General features: G+C 45.2%; 1 protein-coding gene across 1 annotated transcript; it reads right to left on the bottom strand.

Moving 5' to 3' along the window:
- Nucleotides 1-7436: 7436 nt before the first annotated feature.
- Nucleotides 7437-18718, bottom strand: COIL (coilin). Its single transcript, XM_056863985.1, has 7 exons — nucleotides 18459-18718; nucleotides 15140-16265; nucleotides 14249-14335; nucleotides 12844-12891; nucleotides 10786-10855; nucleotides 8954-9042; nucleotides 7437-7550 (listed from the first exon to the last, which is right to left on the bottom strand). The coding sequence occupies exons 1-7, from the start codon at nucleotides 18716-18718 to the stop codon at nucleotides 7461-7463; spliced, it is 1770 nt and encodes a 589-aa protein (XP_056719963.1). The 3' UTR covers nucleotides 7437-7460.
- Nucleotides 18719-19963: the final 1245 nt, after the last annotated feature.

A 19963-nucleotide genomic window follows, 5' to 3' on the forward strand; every position in this document is an offset into this window, starting at 1 on the left:
GGCAGCGACGTACGGCTTAAGTAGGCTGATATGGAACACCGGATGCACCCCGCGAAGAGACTTGGGGAGTTCCAATTCTACCGTGACGTCATTGATCACCCGGGTGATGGGGAAAGGACCTACATACTTGTCACTAAGCTTTTTGCAAGGCCGAAGTGACCGTAGGTTCTTGGTGGAAAGGTAAACCTGCCCTCCCACCTTGAGTTCCCACCCCGGAGACTGATGTTTATCGGCCTGGTCTTTGTACTTGCGCTTGGCCCTCTCCAGGTTCTTTTGCAGCCAGGGCCAAGTGGTCTGCACTACTTGTATCCAATCCTGAACCTCCTGCACCCCCTCAAGCTCAGGAGTGATGTTAGGAGAACCAAAGGGTCCAAAGTCCTTTCCATAAACCACGTGAAAAGGACTGAAACCTGTGGAGGAATGGGGGGCGTTATTGTAGGCATATTCAGCAAAAGGCAGTAGGTCTACCCAATCGTCCTGGTGGTAATTGACATAACACCTTAGATAGCATTCTACTACAGCATTGACACGTTCGGTCTGACCATCGGTCTGGGGGTGGTAGGCTGAAGAGAGTCCTTGTTCTTCCACCCCCATGACTTTTAGAAAGGCCCTCCAGAATTTGGCTACGAACTGAGCCCCTCTGTCGGAGAGGACCTTCCTCGGAATCGAATGATGCTTCACCACGTGATTAATAAACAGTTTAGCCAACTTCTGGGCCGATGGTAGTCCCGCACAAGGAACAAAATGAACCTGTTTGGAGAATAAGTCTGTTATCACCCACAGTACAGTTTTCCCCCGACTTGGGGGCAAATCCGTGATGAAATCCATGGCGATCACTTCCCAGGGCATGGTCGGGGTTTCCAGAGGCTTTAAGAGTCCGGGAGGCTTTCCCATCCGTTTTTTGGCCGTGGTGCAAATGGGGCAGCTGCGCACGTACAACTCCACATCGGCCCTCATACCTGGCCACCAAAATTGACGCCGCAATAAATGCAAAGTCTTTACAAACCCAAAATGCCCCGCAAGTTTGGCCTCGTGAACCAGTCACAGCACCTCTTTTCGGAGTACCTCGGGGACATAAAGCTTACCCCCCTGCAACCACAAGGAGCCCTGTTGGTCGAGATGTGCGGGGAGAACCTGCTGATCCGCCTCCCTCAGAGAAGCGTCCCGGAGTCGCTGTTGGAAGGCCTCCGGGATTCCCTTGAGGGGAGGAACATCCTGGCGGTGGGACTGGGATCGGGTGGTTACTGCGAGTCCCGAGACTTCCCCTCTCTGTTCAGGGGTAAACAGGGAATCCACCGGCCGATCAAAGTCATTGCGGTACTGGGGGAGCCTGGAAAGAGCATCCGCTAACGCATTGTCCTTCCCTGGCACATGTTTCAGGACAAAGCGGAATTTGGCAAAAAACTGTGCCCAACGAATCTGTTTCGCGGTGAGCTTTCTAGCCCCCTTTAAAGCCTCTAGATTCTTGTGATCGCTGCAAAACTCAAAAGGGATCTCTGCCCCTTCCAGAAAATGCCTCCAAATGGTGAGGGCATGTTTAACAGCAGCGGCTTCTTTCTCCCAAATGGCCCAGTTGATTTCGGATTGGGAGAATTTTTTAGAAAAATAGGCACAAGGTTTCAGCTGACTGTTCTCGTCCCGTTGCAAGAGAGCCCCCCCCCCCCATGGCTACGTCAGAGGCATCGACCTGGACCACGAAAGGTTTTTTCACAATCAGGGTGCGCAAGAACGGGTTCGGACGAGAAAAGCAGCTTGAGAGTATCGAAAGCCTGCTGGCAGTCCGAAGTCCATTGCAACCGAGCAGAGGGCAAGGCGGCTCCCGCCCCTTTCCCTTTTGTGCGCAGGAGCGAAGTGAGAGGGAGCGCTACCTGGGCAAAATTAGGGATGAAGAAACCTTAGCAAACAGTTTGTGCTCGCGCAGCCGCTGCAGCACCTCGCGTACCAGTTGTACGTGCTCCTCCATGGTTTTCGTATAAATGAGGATATCGTCCAAGAAGACCACCACCCCGCGGACCAACAAATCATGAAGCACTTCATTAATTAATTGCATGAACACACTCGGAGCCCCCGAAAGTCCGAACAGCGTCACTAAATACTCAAACATTCCAAAACAACTGGAGAAGGCAGTCTTTGGTTCGTCCCCTTCTCGTATGCGGACTCGGTGGTAAGCCTCCACCAAATCCAATTTGGTGATGATTCGGCCCTCTTTCAATTGTGCGAGAAGGTCTGGAATGAGAGAGAGGGGGTATGCATTAGACTGAGTGACAGCATTCAGTCTACGAAAATCAATACACAGTCTTAAGTCCCCCGTCTTTTTCTTGACAAAGAAGGCGGGAGCTGAGTATGGAGCCTTAGACGGGCGGATAAAGCCCCGTGCCAAATTGGTGTCCAAATAGTCTCGCAACACCGCCTTTTCATTAGGACTCATGGGATAGACCTTCCCCTTGGACAATTTGCCGTCCCCCACTATCTCGATAGCACAGTCCGTTTCCCGGTGGGGGGGTAGTTCGTCGCATTCCCGCATGTCTAACACATCGGCAAACTGGGAATACTCTTTGGGAAGCTGGGGCAGTGGAAGCCCGATAGAAGGGGCCCCTACGAGGGTGGCTGCAGGAGTGTGCAGGACTCGGTCTTTATCATGAAGTTCACACGGGTTGCGGGGGAAGGTGAGAGTCCGCTCAACCCAGTCTATGGAGGGATTGTGCCCCAGCAACCAATTCATCCCTAACACAACGGGCGCGGTGATGGGGGCAATGGTAAAATAAAGCCGTTCCCAATGCTCCCCTATAGCCATGACGACCGCGGCAGTGCGGTGAGTCACAGGTCCTTTTTTAAAGTCACTGCCATCCATCTGGGCAAAACGGATGGGTTCAGGTAGCCGCTTTCGCTTAACGCGCAATTGTCGGGCAGTCTCTTCGCTTATCAGGGTGCGGGCACAACCCGAGTCAACTAGGGCCGTAAATTCTAATGTGGGTCCCCCTTTGGGCAGCGAGAGATTGACTTTTACATACACATTGTCTTCCTGAGCGCTTACCATCAATGGAGCTCCTTGCACAACGTTCGGGGCGGTCTGCTGAGGAGCCCCCTTTACAGCAGACCGACGGCGTTTTTTGCTGGCAGTTCCCAGTCTTCCTCCTCACTGGAGGAAGCAGCTGTGGTATTTGTAATCCGTGACTCCGATGAGTCAAAGGCTTCATTTGTAATCCATGGCCCCGATGGGCCGGGAGAGGCCGAGGCTTCGACCGCGGCGCGTGCGTGCAAGGCCGAGGGTGTGCTCCGTCGGCTTGATGTGCCGCTCCGGCGGCCCCTTGGGAGGGGGCTTCTCAGGTTCGGCCGTTGCCGGACGAGACGGTCCCGGACGTCCGGGTCGTGAAGGGCATTGAGAAGCAAAGTGTCCTTTCCCCCCGCAAACGAGACAGACCCCACTCTCAAAGCGTTTACGGCGTTCGGTCACGGAGGGTCCTCCCCCCGAGGGGGGACGAGAGTCCTTCGGACCACCGGGCCTGTCTCCACGGGTCTTGGTCTCCCGTCCGGTGCGTTGTCGGGACAGGAGCAACAGTTGCTTATGGTTTTCGATGTCCGCGGCGTGACGGACCCGCCCTTCCACATCAGGAGGGTTACCTTGCATCAAAGCCCAGTGTTGCAATTCCGGGTTCAAACCTTCGCGGAAACACTGCACCCTGGTAGCCTCACTCCAATCCAAAATTCGACTCGAGAGCGACTGAAATTCGCTTGCATACTGCGTGACAGATTTAGTCCCTTGGCGCAGTTGTTGTAAGGCAGTTTTTGCTCGCTCACCCAAATGTGGGTCCTCGAAACGGTGTCGAAGGGCGACCATGAAGTCATCGAGACTTCGCAAGACCGGGGAGCGGAGCTCATACTGCTGTACCATCCAGGCGGCCGCCTCACCTTGTAGGAGGGACGCCATGTATTGGACCCGGGAGTCTTCCGAGGTAAAAGTCCGGGCCTGTTCACGCATAAAAATGTCCACTTGCACCATAAAAAACGTCAGCTGGTCACTCGACCCGTCATACGTGATTTTCAAATCTCGGCGGGCCAGTGGAGCGGGACGGATGGGAGGTGTGGGGGCCACGGGTGGCTGTTGTCCTCCGTCCGGCGGAGCCACGGGTGGAGTCTGAACCCTCAGTTCGCCCATGGCTTGGGCCATGTCCAGCATCACTGCTTGCATGGTATCCATCCGGTCCAGTAAATCCTGGCGCTCTGTCTGCCAGCGTTGCCGCTCCTCCTCCATCTGGTGAAGTAGCAGGGCTTCCTTTCGGGCGGGATCGTCCTCGAACCCCAACCCGTGAACCACAGTCCGTCTTGACTGTGCGTCGCTCTTCGAGAGCGACCAATGCCGGGGAGATTCCAGCCAGCTCTCCAAGCGAGTTTGCTTGGACTTTGCACCCAAACCTGACCCTGAGTCAGTTCCACTGGGCGTCTTCCCAGTCGACTTCCCTTCCGAAGGGGGTAGGTCAGGCTTTTTGGGTACAGCGTTGTCCTTCTTGTCGCCGTCGTCCGGCTTGCCATTGTCATCCCCGTTGCCTGCCATAGCTGTCCAGGAACGGTACAGGAGCAGGTCAACGAGGCAAGGACTTGCAACTTAATGTGAGGGTTCCCAACCTCCCTGTGCAAACTCCATAAAATCACTTGCTCAGACGGTCATGCAGAAACAAGAAACTTTATTGGAAGCTTCAGAGAAGTACAGGCCTTACACTGGTAAAGTTGCAAGTGAATCCAGATTCACAAAGACAGAATTATAACCCCTACAGGGAAGCAGATGTCAAACGTGTATTATGGGAATCTACGAGATAATTGTGCATGGTACAAAACATCAAAAGAACTCAGAGCTTGTTAGTACTATCTACCCACCAAGGCCACAGTGGTGGAAGGGAGTCAGTGAGAGCAAGGGAGGGACGTGGGAAGAGGGAGAGACATTCCAACCTGGGGCCCGTCAGACGCTGCGCCTGAACCAAGGAAAGTCAAGAGACCTGGACTGCTTTTACGAGTCCGGGGGGGGGGGGGGAAGCATACAAGGCAAAGGCCTACCCAAGGCCAGGCATACAGACCCTCACATTATGCCAATCGAAACAAAATAAATCTTCACTGACTGGCAGAAGACCATAGACCAAATTACCCCGGAGAGTGAATTCCAAAGTTTCAGCACCATGACTTATGGAATAAGCCGATCTTCTGGCCCCAAGTCATGCAGTACTTTAAAGGTCAATACCAACACCATGAATTGAGCCTGGAAGCAAATCGGGAGTCGGTGTAGATGAGACATACAGGACGATGAAGTGGGAGCACGAAGTGGGTGCTTCCGTGGATGCAGGGTTGTCAACTGTAGGTTTGGAGATTTTGGGGGTGGAGCCTGGAGAGGGCAGAACTTGGGGAAAGGAGGGACCTCAGCAGCATATAATAGCAGAGTCCATCCTCCAAAGGAACAACCATCACCCTCAGTCCAAAGCAGCACATTCCATTCTACCACCTCATTTTCAATCCGGTAAACCAGGCATGTGGTGGTGGGTAGAATAGGCTGTTCCCCATCCGATTGTGTGTGGGGTGTCAAGCTCAGGGGCTGCTTCCCCACCCCACTGCTCCATCATTTCCCAGCCTTGCCAATAAAAGGCAGACATCAGGAGGACCCTTAAGGCTTTGGCTTATTGCACTGTTTGTATGTAATAACAGGAGCCCCAGGTTCACATGTGAAGGCTCTGGTTTTGCTCCCACAATTCCTTACTTGCGGTTTTTTTAACAGCCACTGCATCCTTCCTACAGGGTTAGGCATCAAGGTAGATAGGTCCTAAGAAAGTAACCTGCTGTTCTTCTGGCAGGAATGCTGCCTCTCTGGCTCATGGGAAGACCTGGTCCCTTCTGACTTCCAAAGCCTTGCCAACTGTCCAGCTCCCTGTCCAGCTGGCTTTTTCCTCCCTTCCTCCTGCTCTGACCTTTTATTCCCTTTCCTCCTGCCATGCTCCCTCCCCAGCTCTGCTGTCTTGGCCTACACTTGAGCATGGCTTTACTCCTGAAGCAGCCTCAACCCCAAGGAGGCAAACTTTGGCAGTCTTTTGGCCTGCCTGCCCACCATTTAGGTGCCCTTGGGGAACCAGTCCTGCCTTTCCCTCAACCTAGTGGCTACGGCGCACCCTCTCTTGGGGGTCTTCCGGAGTTCCCGCTTCCTATCCTTACCTGGGATATCACGGGGTTTGACAAAGGGAGAGCCACATTTGTAATACTCTGCCTTGTAAACAACCTTTGCAAATAAAAATTCGGCATGTCAGAAAGGAAGTTTTTATAGTTGAAAACTATTTTGATTTTTATTTAACTGTTTTATTAATCCAGTGGACTGCAACTTTCTCAGGATTTGAGCTTGAATTACCCAGTAAGTGGAAAGATCAGGATAATTCATGATCCTTTAGAAGATATGACAAAGAGGAAAATATATATGAAAAAGACACTTTCCCGGAGAGGAGTTATGCATCTGAATGAACTTTTCCCTTCTAAAGGTACTCCGTAAAACCACAAAATTGCCTTTTTCTTAGAAAGCTTGATGATTTCTTGTAAGAATTTTTCAAATGGTAATAGTGCCGGTACAGCCTGTTTCCACATTTTAAACATTCTTGTGCCATCTCACCTAGTTGATTTTTGAACATGGGCAGGTTTGAAGAGCAATTTGGGAAACCTCAGAAAAATCTGAGTGCACATGCATCACCCTGGATCAGGGGGCTGTGATTTATTTAATGATATTTGCAAGACAAGTGGCTTCTCATTAGACTATCATTAAGCAGCTGTAAGGAGATGAGTTCAAACATAACACACTAAACTATGATTTGGTCCTATGTGAAGGAAGCTGGGAAAGCTCTGGGCTTAGGAACTCTCCCCTCTTTCCCTTGACTGCAGTGATCTATTTAGTTACTCCATTTTAGGCATCTAACCATGGTTTGCCATTACATCCAAAGTACTAAACTATGGTTTCTCCTTGCTCTGAAAACTACAATTGCAAACACTGGTTGGTTTTCAGCCTCAAATACTGGTTTGCAAACAAGCAGAAATGACTTAAAACAGCTACGTATGTGGTAAGAAAAGAGCATGAGAACAATCTGTGCAAAACTCAGAGAAGCCCAGATGAAAGTGTGTAACAAGAGAGTCACAGAGAATGAATGAATAATAATAATAGTAATAATATGGCCAAACCGCCAACCAAATAATATTCTAGGGAAATAATCTGCTTCCCGCTTAAGTGGTACATTTCAATGTGTAATTCTACTTGTGTCTATACAGTAAACCACCTTTTAGGCTCTTACAAAGCCACAGTAAAAAAGAGAAAAGCTGTTAAATAGATAGTCACAATATAATTTTAGAAATCATTTATTAAAAAACATCAATTATATATGCTGGGCTCAGAACCAAAAGGAAAGCAGTTCAGACTTATTTACACACAGGACAAGCATGTTTACATCCTAGGGATTTCCATTTTCAGCAGTCGATTCACTGTTAGGAGGATCAATGATCAGTCTTGGCTCAATCAGAGCATCCCAACGTTCAGTTATCTGGGGCGGGGGGGGGGGGGGGGAGACAAAAACAGACACCTCAAAATAAGTACATGAAATTTCACCAGTACTGAACGTTTAATACTTGTGGTGCAAAAACATTTATCAAAACATGAATGTCTCCAAGAAAGCATTCAGTAAACAAGGCCAATGCATAATACAAATGCTTTCAGGGTGAATCAGAGATACTGTGCAGATTAAGAACAAAAGGAAGGCAAAACAGTAGCCTGTTAAGTACATTTACTGCCCATTCCTGAAGGGGGGGTGAAGCTCTTTAGGATGCTATGCTGGCATAGGTGCCACCTTTTAATGGAATAAGGTAGCACCTAAGCCGGTGCGGGACAAACATGCTGGCGTCAAGAAGCCGCCAGCCCCCATTGTCAGCGCAGCCATGCCGGCAGGGATTTCCCAGAAGGGGGGGGAAGCTTCCTAATGCCATTCACCCGGGAACGCCCCCTCGCACAGCAGTGTAGCAAGGACACCTTTTCTGGTGTCTTAGCCTCCCTGTTCTCAATGGGGTGTCTTCCTTTTTTATTAACATTTTTTTTACACATACACATGCACATGTCCATTCGTTTACAAATTGGGCTTCTTCCAGGGCAATCAATTAACATTTTTAAATAGTATCACAATTAGTGATCACAAATATCACAATTAGCCTAACATGTATGCTTAGCAATGCTAATACTAATTAATACATCCTCTAGTTGCTTCCAATTCTTAATTCCAAGGTTTTTGTTACTAACATTATACACTTATGTCAAATATTTCTGTTTTATTCTAACTTCATCTCTTATTTCAACTCTCTCTATATTTTTTCTTTTTCAATACCTTTTTAACCTCCAGGCGGCCGGAAAGCCTCTGAGGAGGAGGTGTGAGTGCGCCGCTCCCAGCCCCTGCGGAAATGCCCCCCTCAGGAATGGGCTGATAAAGCCAAAATGAGAAAACATCAGGTTTTAATTGTACTGGGGGGTGGGGTCTAATATATATGCATAAACCTCTGTCCTGTAATTTACAACATAGGCTCCAAAACGTAATGCAGCACTCATTTACTAGTGTTACAGACCCACAGTTTGTATCAGGTGCCAATTGTAAAAAAATTAATTGGGTAGTATCCAATCCCACTGTGGGCACAGCACTCATACATGAAGTACACCCACAGGGCATCAGCATACACACAGTCTGTGCAAAGCAGCACTGCAGAGAATGAAAGGTCTGTAGTGTCTTCCCCATCCACACCCAGCATCCTCCCTGCAGCACACTGAAAAACAAGTACCCTTTGCCACAGGTGCTGCCCTTGTGGTGGCATGGGACCATTCCCTACAGACCTAAGTACGAAAAGTTGTCAGAAGGATTTTCCAAGGATGATCCAGAAGGACTGTCAAAATAAATGGATACTGTACCTTTTCATCCTGAGAGACTGCACGCTCTATAGTTACTGTTCCATCTGGAGACTGGTAAACCAGATCAAACTTTCCAGGCTCTTTTGCCACTGAACACACAAAACATTTTTTAAAATTACTGTTATAACATTGCACAAAAGGTACTCATAATCTGGGCTACAATCTTTATTTTAAAACCCCTTTAAGTAAAAATATTCCCCAATTAGGTAGGTAACAGACTGAATTCATATTAACAGATTTGATATATGAAAAATACTAACACTAAACAAGAACAATAAATTACCAGGATTATTGTAATGCTAGCCCTTTAGCATTGTCCTAAAACAGTGCCTTGTTTATGTCTTGTGCATATATGCCTTGGATCCACGCCATAAGGAAAGGAGTTTAAAAATATTTTATAGAAATACTTAAGAACTAAAGAAGCATTTTCCCTTTCTCTCTCAAGCAGGAAAGAAAACATTCAAGACGCTGCCTACTGCAACCCATATGCGTTATCTAAAAAAAAAGAAGAATTCTTGTTTCAGACCTAATGTTTATATTCAAACACTATTTCTGCATTCGAATAAACATTAGGTCTGAAACCAGAAGAATTCCTTTTAATTTCAAACGTGACAGGCAGAAAGCACAGAAATGTATGCCAGCAACACAAGAGCCAATGAGAGCAGTTCTCTGAAATTGCCAATAGCAGGCTGCCGGGAAGCAGTTAAGATCCAAGAGTTGGAGGTCTAGTCAGAGTTTGTCAGTTGTAAGAGAAGGGTTGTCAAAGGTCTAGTTTAACATAAGTATAAATTAAAGAGATGCAGAGGCATCAGATATAAGCTCCCTGTCAGGCCTTTGCTGCTAGCAGGGGTAAAGGCTCTTGACATGAGCAGGCCAACTTCTGGCTACACACCAAGTCCTTCGTTCCCATGCCTGTAAACTCTGTCTACAGTTTCACTCTTCCTTTCTCCCACAGCTGCGCTGATGTTCAGTCTGCCTGTCCTGGGAATAGCTTATCTCGGGGATGCTTAGCCGTGTTTACCATCGTAGCCTGTAATGCTTTTAAACATGTAATCTGTCAATGTTTCACCATTACTAGCCTCACCTGCGTGCAAGCAGTCAGTTCTTTTATCTGTCTATTGCTCCTAATAAAGTATTACTGCTTCAGGACTACCTGCCTGGATGAGTTTACTTATGGGATGCTAGGGACAGACGCCTGATCCTGACACTCCCCTATCAGGGGAGAGTACAAGCTGCACAGTATTCCAGCAGGGTTTGTTTGGTCTAGGGTTGCAACTAAGTTACAGCAGAGCGCTGCCTGCATATGTTACCTGCCTGAGAGGTTTTCCTTGACATCGCACATTTCCTGGTAGGTTGTTAGTGTTTGCCTCAGTTGTGTGTTTTCCTTCTTTCTAAATAAAATTTGTTCTTGTTCACTTTAAAAAAACCAGATCACTTTATTCCTTTACGTTTACCTCACTATCCCTCTGTTATAAATCCAGACCTGGGTGGGTTTATAACTAGGCCCAGAGTCATATCACCTCATGCCTTTTAAAAAAATCCTAGTGTAATGTGGTAGGCAGGAAAATGTGACAGAAAATCCTGTGGAGTGGGGTGTAGCCTCAAGAAAACAGTTATAACAAGCTCAAATAGTTACTGATTAAGATTTCTTTAATCAGATGACAGCCGTTATTCATGTTACTGAGAGTTACTAGGAATAAAATTCCAGTAATTAGTTTGCAATTAAAACCAGAATATAAGAACTAGTGAGAAATAGAAACAACTTTACAGGGGACAGCATGCAGCTGCTCTTAAGAACAGCAAACATTCATGCTCAACTATACAACATTTACCTGCTGAACAAGAAAGAATTTCAAGTTCTATTTGCTTGTTCGTGGGGTTCCAATTGATGATTTTTGCTTCCTTTACAAAAGAAGAGGGAGAGATAAAAAAAGTTGTACTGTTCAAGAGCAATTTATATATGAGAACAAAATGCTGGGTGGATAATATGAATATATCATACATCAAATCAACATATATCCAAATAAGTTTCAAATATTTCATCCCCCCACAGCATTAACAGGGAATAGAAGGCAGATAGTAGAACCAGGTTTTCTCAACAACAGAGGTCATCTAAAGCAAAGAACAGGCTTAAACACTTATACAGAATCAGATAACCTTTATTGGCATAATACTGATGATCACAAGGTCAGAGATAAACAGATAATACATATCTAGATTAAAATTAAGTTTGAATAAACACTTCTACCAATGGTGCCACAGAGTACATCGTGGGGGGGAAATAAAACACTGCTGTGACAGCCTTTTAAGGCCTCAAAAGATTTCCAGATTGACCTCTGACAGACTCATTTCAGCCTTAAGCTTGATTCAGCCTGGTGAACTGTGCCTGCATTTCTGAGGAACAGATATCTATGTAATGTTTAGGGTCAGGAATTCAGGATGCGCTTTTGTGAGAACTGACCTTGCTGCTTGAAATTGTTTTGCCAATTCAAAAGCCAAAATAACTCTTGCTTAGAAGATTGTTTTTCAGAGTGAGACAGACAGCCTGAAATGATGCTGAAGAGACTGCTTTGACTTAAGCATACTTGTTCCTTATCCTACCATTTTTATTGTTATTTTTTTTTAATTAAAAGGACACTTTGCTTCAACACTTTTTTTTTTTTTTTAGGAGAATAATCCAATCAAAGGATCCTCCCCCTTTTCAGATGGACAAAAGGCTGGCTACCACTTTTAACTGGGCAGTTACCTATGCATAGTTGACCTAAGCTGAGTTGTCAGATCTTCCCAAAAGGGTCACCTTTGACACTACACTTGCAGCTTCAAGGGCCCGTATTACTAACGCTTACAAAAGCAGAGACTCTGTAGTGATAGGTTGTAGCCCAGGAGTATAAAACTATGCAGATGTTGCCCAAGAATGTGTAGTGATGCCTTTATATTGGAACAATGTGTAACATAAACACACACAAAGACTTGTTAGCACAACTTGGTTCAAATTCATTTTGTTCTGTTTTTGTCTTACTTGTGAGCAATTAGCCAAGGGAAAGGTGAAGCAAACCAAGAGAAAAACTATCAGTACACTTTTCAAAAATAAAAAGAGAAAGAGAAACGTATCTATCCCAGCACAGAAAATATTTGTCAGCTATATACCTATGCCCCAGACGACACACTGTCATATTTGATCCCCAAATTGAAAATATTCTTCACTCAGCAACTAAGTTATGAAAGCACTCCTGTCTTCAGCATTAAGATATCTGGTCAACGTGTCAAGCTTACAAGCAATCAAAAGGTGCATTGCTGGCTAGAGTCAAGGATTTAGTTAAGATGCTTGTTTGGCAATACTGGTAGCTAATGGTATTGGTAGAAACTAAAATTCTTAGTAATTTAAGAGTGCTAAAGGAAAAGACTAACAACACATAACTGTTGATGATGGGTCAGCACCACTGCATACCAGTTCAGAAAATGTATCAATATGACAGACCCTGAAGTTAGTCTATCTTAGAATGTTGCATAATCGGCTAATCAACTTCAAGCTGCATTTGACTGAGATCTGACAGATTCTCAGTCTTACCTTATTGCCATGTTATTTGAGGAAGAGACTGAACCAGACTTTTTCAATATATGGCTCTTCCCCAAGTACACAAAGCTCGTAGCTTACATTACCTCCAAAACCTTTCCACAACCCTAAAAGGTAAACAAGCCTTATTACCTGCATATAGATTTTGAGGGGTGTGTGAGAGACAAATAATGTCTCACCCAGTGCATTCATGGTTCAACTGAAATTGGAACTAGGACCCTCTTGGCTCATATATAGTCATTTTAGCATTATCATTATTGTAGTTCTAAAAATATACATAAAATATCAAAAAAGATCTTAAAGTGAACAGCAATACCTTGTAATCGGATACTTGAGGACTGTAATTTTCAGTTAGTTCTAAAAGCTGTTAAAAGAAAAAAAACAAAATCTTACAATGTCAGTCATGCTTTGGTCTCAGCAAATTACATTATCCCGCTAAGCTCTTATGTTCACTCTGTTCCACCAAAACACTTTTTACTGGGATCAGTAACCAGGCGTGGACCTAGTTCCTGGGACATTACTAATATAACATAAACCAATAGAAACCAATACCAGTATACAAATATTAGTCTATTTTATATACTTTCATTAATAGTTAACTCCATTACATATCTAAGCTTTTATACAGATATTATAACATAAATACATAAGCATGTTCTCTAAATCTATCAGATTTAACTCAATATTTAAAAAGGTAAAGGTCCCCTGTGCAAGCACCGGGTCATTCCTGACCCATGGGGTGACGTCACATCCCAACGTTTCCTAGGCAGACTTTGTTTACCAGTGCCTTCCCCAGTCATCTTCCCTTTACCCCCAGCAAGCTGGGTACTCATTTTACTGACCTCGGAAGGACGGAGGGCTGAGTCAACCTTGAGCCGGCTACCTGAAACCAACTTCCGTTGGGATCGAACTCAGGTCATGAGCAGAGCTTAGGACTACAGTACTGCAGCTTACCACTCTGCACCACGGGGCTCCTAATTCAATATTTCCTTGGGTAAATATAGTAATATTATTTTGTTTGTATAATAAATATAGGATAAGAAAACTTATGTTATAAACTTTGTTTTACATAGAGAACAGGAATAAGAATCAGTCAGGAGATAAGATTCTCCTGTGAAATTTAAAGCAACAGACTTCTGAGGAAGCAAAAGTGAAACAGGGAAAAATTGCAAAACCTTGTCAAGCTTATGTATTTATGTTATACTACCTGTATAAAAGATTATATATGTAATGGAGTTAACCATTAATGAAACTATATAAAACAGACTCATATTTGAATAGTGGTATTGGTTTATATTGGTTTAAGTTCCTGGGACTTAGCATGATCAATTTGTCTTCACTAATTATCAGTGAATTATTCTGAAAAATTCACTGAAAACATCTCTCTGTCTCTTTTTCTCTCTCACGGCTCCCCAAATGAATTCTGAAAGGGATGGGAATGAAGACAAGTCCCAGCAGATGTGGGCAGGGAAGGGACTTTCCATATAAGATCCCAGGTTTAATGTCTGGCATCCTGAGTCAAATCTCTGCACTGGTAGGTTTGGCGAAAGCATGACAGAACTAAGCTAATAATACAAGAATGTCTGTATGTGAATGTATACTCACAACAAAATATAGTAACACAACCCACCTAAGTAGGTTAATTCTAGTAAATTGTGTTCTACACCCTGCTGCAGTCAACAGCTGACAGATGCTATAAATACCAATTCAAGATTTTATACCTTAAAGGCAATTTTCTCTCCTACTTGTGGTGGAGCAGCTAACAGAGGTAGTGTACTATAGTCCTTCTTTGGAACCTCCAATGGATTCTGTAAAACAATTATTAAAGACATAATTATAAATTAATCCCGATAAAAACATTAATGAAAAGAGATGGTAGATAGAAAATGTCACTAGACGGAGAGATCTTCCACATTCAGAAGCACTATAACTTTGATTTCCAGGTGGTAGGGCAAATGTTTGGGGTTGAAGGCCACCATCAAGATCTCTTTAGCAGCATCCAGAGGCATCTATATGGCTACTTTTGGATCATAATACCCCATTAAGTGGACTATGGCAGCGGTTCCCAACCTTTTTGAGCCTGCAGGCACATTTGGAATTGCGACATGGCATGGAAGGCGCAGCAACAAAATGGCTGCTACAGGAGGCAGAACCAGCCACAAAATGATTGCCACAAGTTACCGGTAACTTCAGTAACTCAGTGTAAATCCTTGTGCTGTATTGGCAGCTGCTGCCAAAACAACATTTAAAAACATCTGCACAGCCAATCAAATCCCCAATAGTCAATCAGAAGCCTTGCTGGATAAAAGCTCTACCAGGCCCCACCCACTTCCTAAAAACACTTGGTAGGAACCAAAAAAGGTGTTAGTGTGCGCCATGGCACCCTCAGGCACCACGCTGGGGACCCCTGGAATATGGTCTGATCCAGCAAGGCGACGGGGGGGGGGGCGGGTAAGCAGAGTACCTAATGGAAGATAATATTACATTTGTAGTTGCATGCTCCATATGCCTTATTTGCTTTTAATTTTGTGATCTATGATTATTTAATAATGTTAAATCACCAAACATATTGGGCATCGATGAAAGCAAGCAGTGCTTACCATCAGACTCACCTGGATAATAACTGAAGTGTTGGTTGCTGCTTCATTCAACTGTTGTTGTTTCTGGTATTCGCCATTGTAATTGAAGAAGAAAGGACTTTCTCCCCTCCCTCTGCCCCTGGCCATCCCACGACAACCACGAACTCTAGGTCCTCTCCACAACGGTTCAATTCTCCCACGTCCCCTTCCAGCATCACTGGGGCTTGCAATGAGTCCACAAGTAGCAGCTGGGAGTTTTTTGACATTATTTCCTCTCACAGGCTGACCCAACACTGTATTTGTCTTGGGGCTCTTGGCGGTACAAGTCTCAGATTCGGAACTATCAGACTGTGAGGAGGAAGTTTCTAGTTTGGGCTTTGAAGTCAGGCCTGATACAGTTTCTTGCTTGCTACTGGGTATTTTACTTTTCAGATTACTGCTCTGCTGCTCTTCCTCTTCCCCTGAACTGGAATCAGAATCTGAACTAGAGGACTGACCTTCAGCCTCTTTACTTTTTGCTAGTTTAGGAGAATTTCCATCTTTAGGCTTAGCAGCAAGTTTACAAGCAGAAATGGGTTTCGCATGAGAATCCTCGCACTGTGATTTCTGTGTGTGCTGTGTTGTCACCTTATGTGATAGAATTTGTTTGGTGTGTACAACACTGTTGTTGCTGTCAGATGAAGTAACAGATTCACTTGAGGTTCCACCTTTCTTTGTGCCAGGTTTTGCAACTGTATTTTTCATCGCTAGAAGTGTCTTTTGTGAAGTGTTCTTTGCTTCAAGTGTCCTTGCTTTTTGCTTCTTGTCCTTGTTCCCTGCCTCTTGCTTTTTCTCCTGGTTGTTTCGATTTTTAAGCTTTCTGGAATGGAAAGTACTGTCATCATTTTTACTGTCTGCCACAGTATCTCTTTCCATCACATTCTTTCTCTTTTTCTTACATTTTTTAGGACCCTGATTATTTGTACTACTGTCTTCCTGGCTAGAAAAGTTCTCAACGTTCCTCTTCTTCTTCTTTTTTCTGTGCTCTTCATCTTCACTATTAGACTTCTCTGCCTCCAGCTTTGGTCTCTGTCGCTTTCTCTCTTTTTTCGAAGGGATTGTGAAACCATTGGTAGTTTCATCATAGCTATTTCCTCCAATAATCTCTTCCAATTTAACTCTGTCAAGAAAACACACAAGAAACTATTGGAGTATCATTTACATATATCACTCTAAAAAGTAAAACCATCACATCACTTGAATCTTTAATCCATTCTACCATGTGCAAGCAAATCCTATTGATTAGCAGAACTGCCTTCTTGTTGGTCCAAATGTTTTAAGAATTAAGAGTTACTGCAATGTAGACAGCTCGCAAACCAATTTTATGTATGTTTATGTGCAACTACATTCAGTGTGGCTAACTCCCAAGTGAGTATGCATACAACACATCCCAATGCTATGTATGAATACTTGGAATATGTTGCACCAAGTACATTGGTGCTCACTGCCAAGTAACATCCTGATCATGCACAGAGTTAGGCATACACAAATCCATCGGTTTCAGTGAATAAAAAAACCCTAACTCTACATACAGATTGCAATTTTTATAAGACTGCAAACAGCATGAGCCAGAAAGGTCCTGGCTGGTACACTAAAACAATTTTCAGAAAATGTGGATATATCAGACATTTTGGGGGAAGAACTTTAGCATACTAAAACCTAATTCTCTGATTAAATCTGCTGGATGGAGAGTGTGAAGCAATCATATCTAGCAATATATCTGAGAGATTATCCTAAGCCCCATCCACACATCTATAGATACTGAACTATAGCAACCTTTTACCTCTAAGACTGTCTCATCCACACTAGAAAATTCAGCTGTGAATTGCGCACTAGCACAATAATAAGCACAATATCCAATGATGTCTGGACACAACGCCCCCTCTATGGCTCAAACATCACTTCAGCCACAAAATTGTTTCTTTTTTTGCCATCAAGTCACAACTGACTTATGGTGACGCCATAGGATTTTCAAAGCAAGAGACGTTCAGAGGTGGCTTGCCATTGCCTGCCTCCGCATCACACCCCTGGTATGCCACAAAGTAGCACCACCTTATTATCAGGAGAAAATGTCCAACCCTGCTCTTGCACCTTTAACACCTGCTTGGTATTTAAATAGCAGCAACTGCTTTGAGCTACACGACAGAACTATGTTAAATAAATAAGTGACTATTTCACTGCATGGAGATAAACAGGAATGCTACAGGCATGGGGGGAAATGACCTGTCCCTTGAATAGAGGCTTAGTGTGTATAAATGGGCATCTGAAGCTTTTCATGGCATGGAAATAAATAACTTCACCTGGTAAATAACATTCCACTGAGCCTCTATTGAAGGGTGAGGACTTTTGTTTGGCCCAGGCATGTGGCAACCCTAATAAATATCAATGCTTCCTAAAGACTGCATATGAAGTAACTGTTAAAGGCACAGCTACCAGGGCCCACTGAAACATTGCCAACTTTATAACAAGTTCACTTCAGTTCCTAAAGACATGCTTTGACATAACAGTAAAGAGAATAACTACAATCCAAAGAGCTTACTGGTCTAAATTTCACCTCAGCCTCAAATCCAGCATTCAGGCAAACCACCTTCTTTCAACTGCAGCCACTCCACCACTACGATGGGAGGAAATAGCAGCCCGCCATAGAAGTATATGCCAATAAGCAGGTAAAACAGGTATAACTCTGAAAGCATTGCGCAAATGTCTGTTATTCATAACAAAAGGCACAAGTACAGACTCCCCACCACCACCACTCTTTTGACAATCTTAACTTATCAAGTCACCATCTCTCAACCTTGATCCCTCTTTCTATCTACAACAGGAAAAGTGATACAGGCCTGCCATAAAAGGTAAAGGTCCCCTGTGCAAGCATGGGTCATTCCTGACCCATGGGGTGACGTCACATCCTGACGTTTCCTAGGCCGACTTTGTTTACGGGGTGGTTTGCCAGTGCCTTCCCCACTCGTCTTCTGCCATACAGATTTGTTTAAGGATCACTGTGACAACTTGAATGCTTAAAAAAAAAGTAGCCACCTTGAGTCGGAGGGGTGGGGGGAATCAGACTATAAATAATACATAAATATTAAGGCCAACTAACACGTGTGCAAGCTGTCACATTATTTTGTTTTTAAATACAACATAACTTTTAATTTTGGGATTTTATTGCTCAAAGCGCTATACAGATGCTAACGGTTAATAGTATTACAAAGTCCACGGGTGCAAACCTACCAGGGTCTCCCCGCTGCCCACAACGCCCCCTCCCCCTTCCTCAGGGTTTGGCCGCCCCGCCCCTTTTCTTCCACAACGTCCCGACCTGAGAGAGTCGTTATCCCGCACGAGCCGCGCGCTTTCAGTGGGCGGCAGGAGAGCCCCGTCGAGGAAAAGGCCGAGTTTGGCGCGGCGGCTGAAGCCAAACTTATCCCGGATGAGGCTGCTCAAGTCGGTAACAAGGCGCACTTGACTCGGCTCCAAAAGCAACCAGCACACCCCGCAAGTCGGGCTTCCCGGGGGCGGATAGTCAAAATGCAGCCGGACCCGCACCGAGCCCTGGCCGCCGGCAGAGGACGCCGCCATGTTGGAAAAGATCAACGGCTACGGAGCGCTGCGCGGGACAAAAGTCAATGAAAGGGCGCTCGCTAGAAAAAGGAATTGACTTTGCCGCCGGCGCCCCCTTTCGGCGCCGAATTGTTGTGGCGAGCGAGACGCGACAGAACAAAGCAATGGTTGAACCTACCATGACGTTAATGGTCGCTGGGATGTTTAGGCTGTCATGAATCGATGCCTAGCAAGATTGACAACCTCCCGCCCCCCCCCCGTCAAATCGTAGCCACTTTATGGTAATCCCTTGGGATTTTCAAGGCAAGAGGTGGTTTGCCATTGCCCGCCTCTGCATAGAGACCCTGGAATTATTTCGTGGTCTTCGATCCAAACACCAACCAGAGCTCAACCCTGCTCTGTTTCTGACATCTGACAAGATTGGGCTAGCCTGGGCCATCCAGGGCTTGGCTGCTCTGGAATTATTCACGTAACAATTCCATCACACTGCTGAAAGGGCTGTCTTTTCGTGTACTCCTAGCAGAGCGGCAGAATTAAATTTATGCCTTCAAGTCATAACAATCTCACGAGAAAGGAAAATGGCACCGTTTGATAGCCAGTGCCGTGTAGTGGTTACAGCAGGGATCCCCACAGTGACAGCCGTGGGCACCATTGGTGTATGCTGACACCATTCCTGGCACTTGCCAACTGTTTTTAGAAAGTGGTCTGGACCAAGTGGGGCTTCCGATTGGCAGTGCAGATTGAAAGGCATCCTGTTTAAGGGGGTTTCGGCCTGAAATGTCACAATTAGAGTCATGTATAACCTCTTTCCCTGCCGTTTTGTGGTTGGCTTCACCTCCTGTGGCAGCCCTTTTATATCTGCACCCATTGCCCTCTGTCAGAACTCTAAAGGTGCTCAGCTCACAGGCTCAAAGAGGTTGGGGACCCCGGCTTTGAGTGTCAAACTGTGGAGGGGGGGGGGAGGCTAGACTCAAATCTTCACTTAGCCATGAACCCCAGAGAGAAACACTGAGCCACCTCTTTCTCTCAGGCTCTGAGGAGAAGGGGCTTGGCATTGTGTGTATTGGGGGGCAAGGTTAACGCATGATGGGGAAATGGACCTGGTCTGCTCCTGTGCATTTCATAATGTTATTAAACCTAACCTACCTCATCGGGTATGTTTATTTATTTTATATATTACACTTATAACCTGCCTTTCTCATTGATAATCAAGTAGGATCACAAAATATATTTTTAAAAATTCAATCAGACCGCATAAAACAT

Source organism: Euleptes europaea, chromosome 1 (assembly GCF_029931775.1).
Source record: "Euleptes europaea isolate rEulEur1 chromosome 1, rEulEur1.hap1, whole genome shotgun sequence".
Classification (NCBI taxonomy): Eukaryota; Metazoa; Chordata; class Lepidosauria; order Squamata; family Sphaerodactylidae; genus Euleptes; species Euleptes europaea.

What these genes read in the sequence shown, in the direction of transcription:
- COIL (XM_056863985.1), bottom strand. Translation starts at nt 18,718, where the DNA reads ATGGCGGCGTCCTCTGCCGGCGGCCAGGGCTCGGTGCGGGTCCGGCTG. An exon ending in GAGAGAAAATTGCCTTTAAG is followed by an intron (nt 12,892 to 14,248) that starts GTATAAAATCTT and finishes TTCTTTTAACAG; the next exon opens with CTTTTAGAACTAACTGAAAA. An exon ending in AATTCTTTCTTGTTCAGCAG is followed by an intron (nt 9,043 to 10,785) that starts GTAAATGTTGTA and finishes TTGTGTGTTCAG; the next exon opens with TGGCAAAAGAGCCTGGAAAG.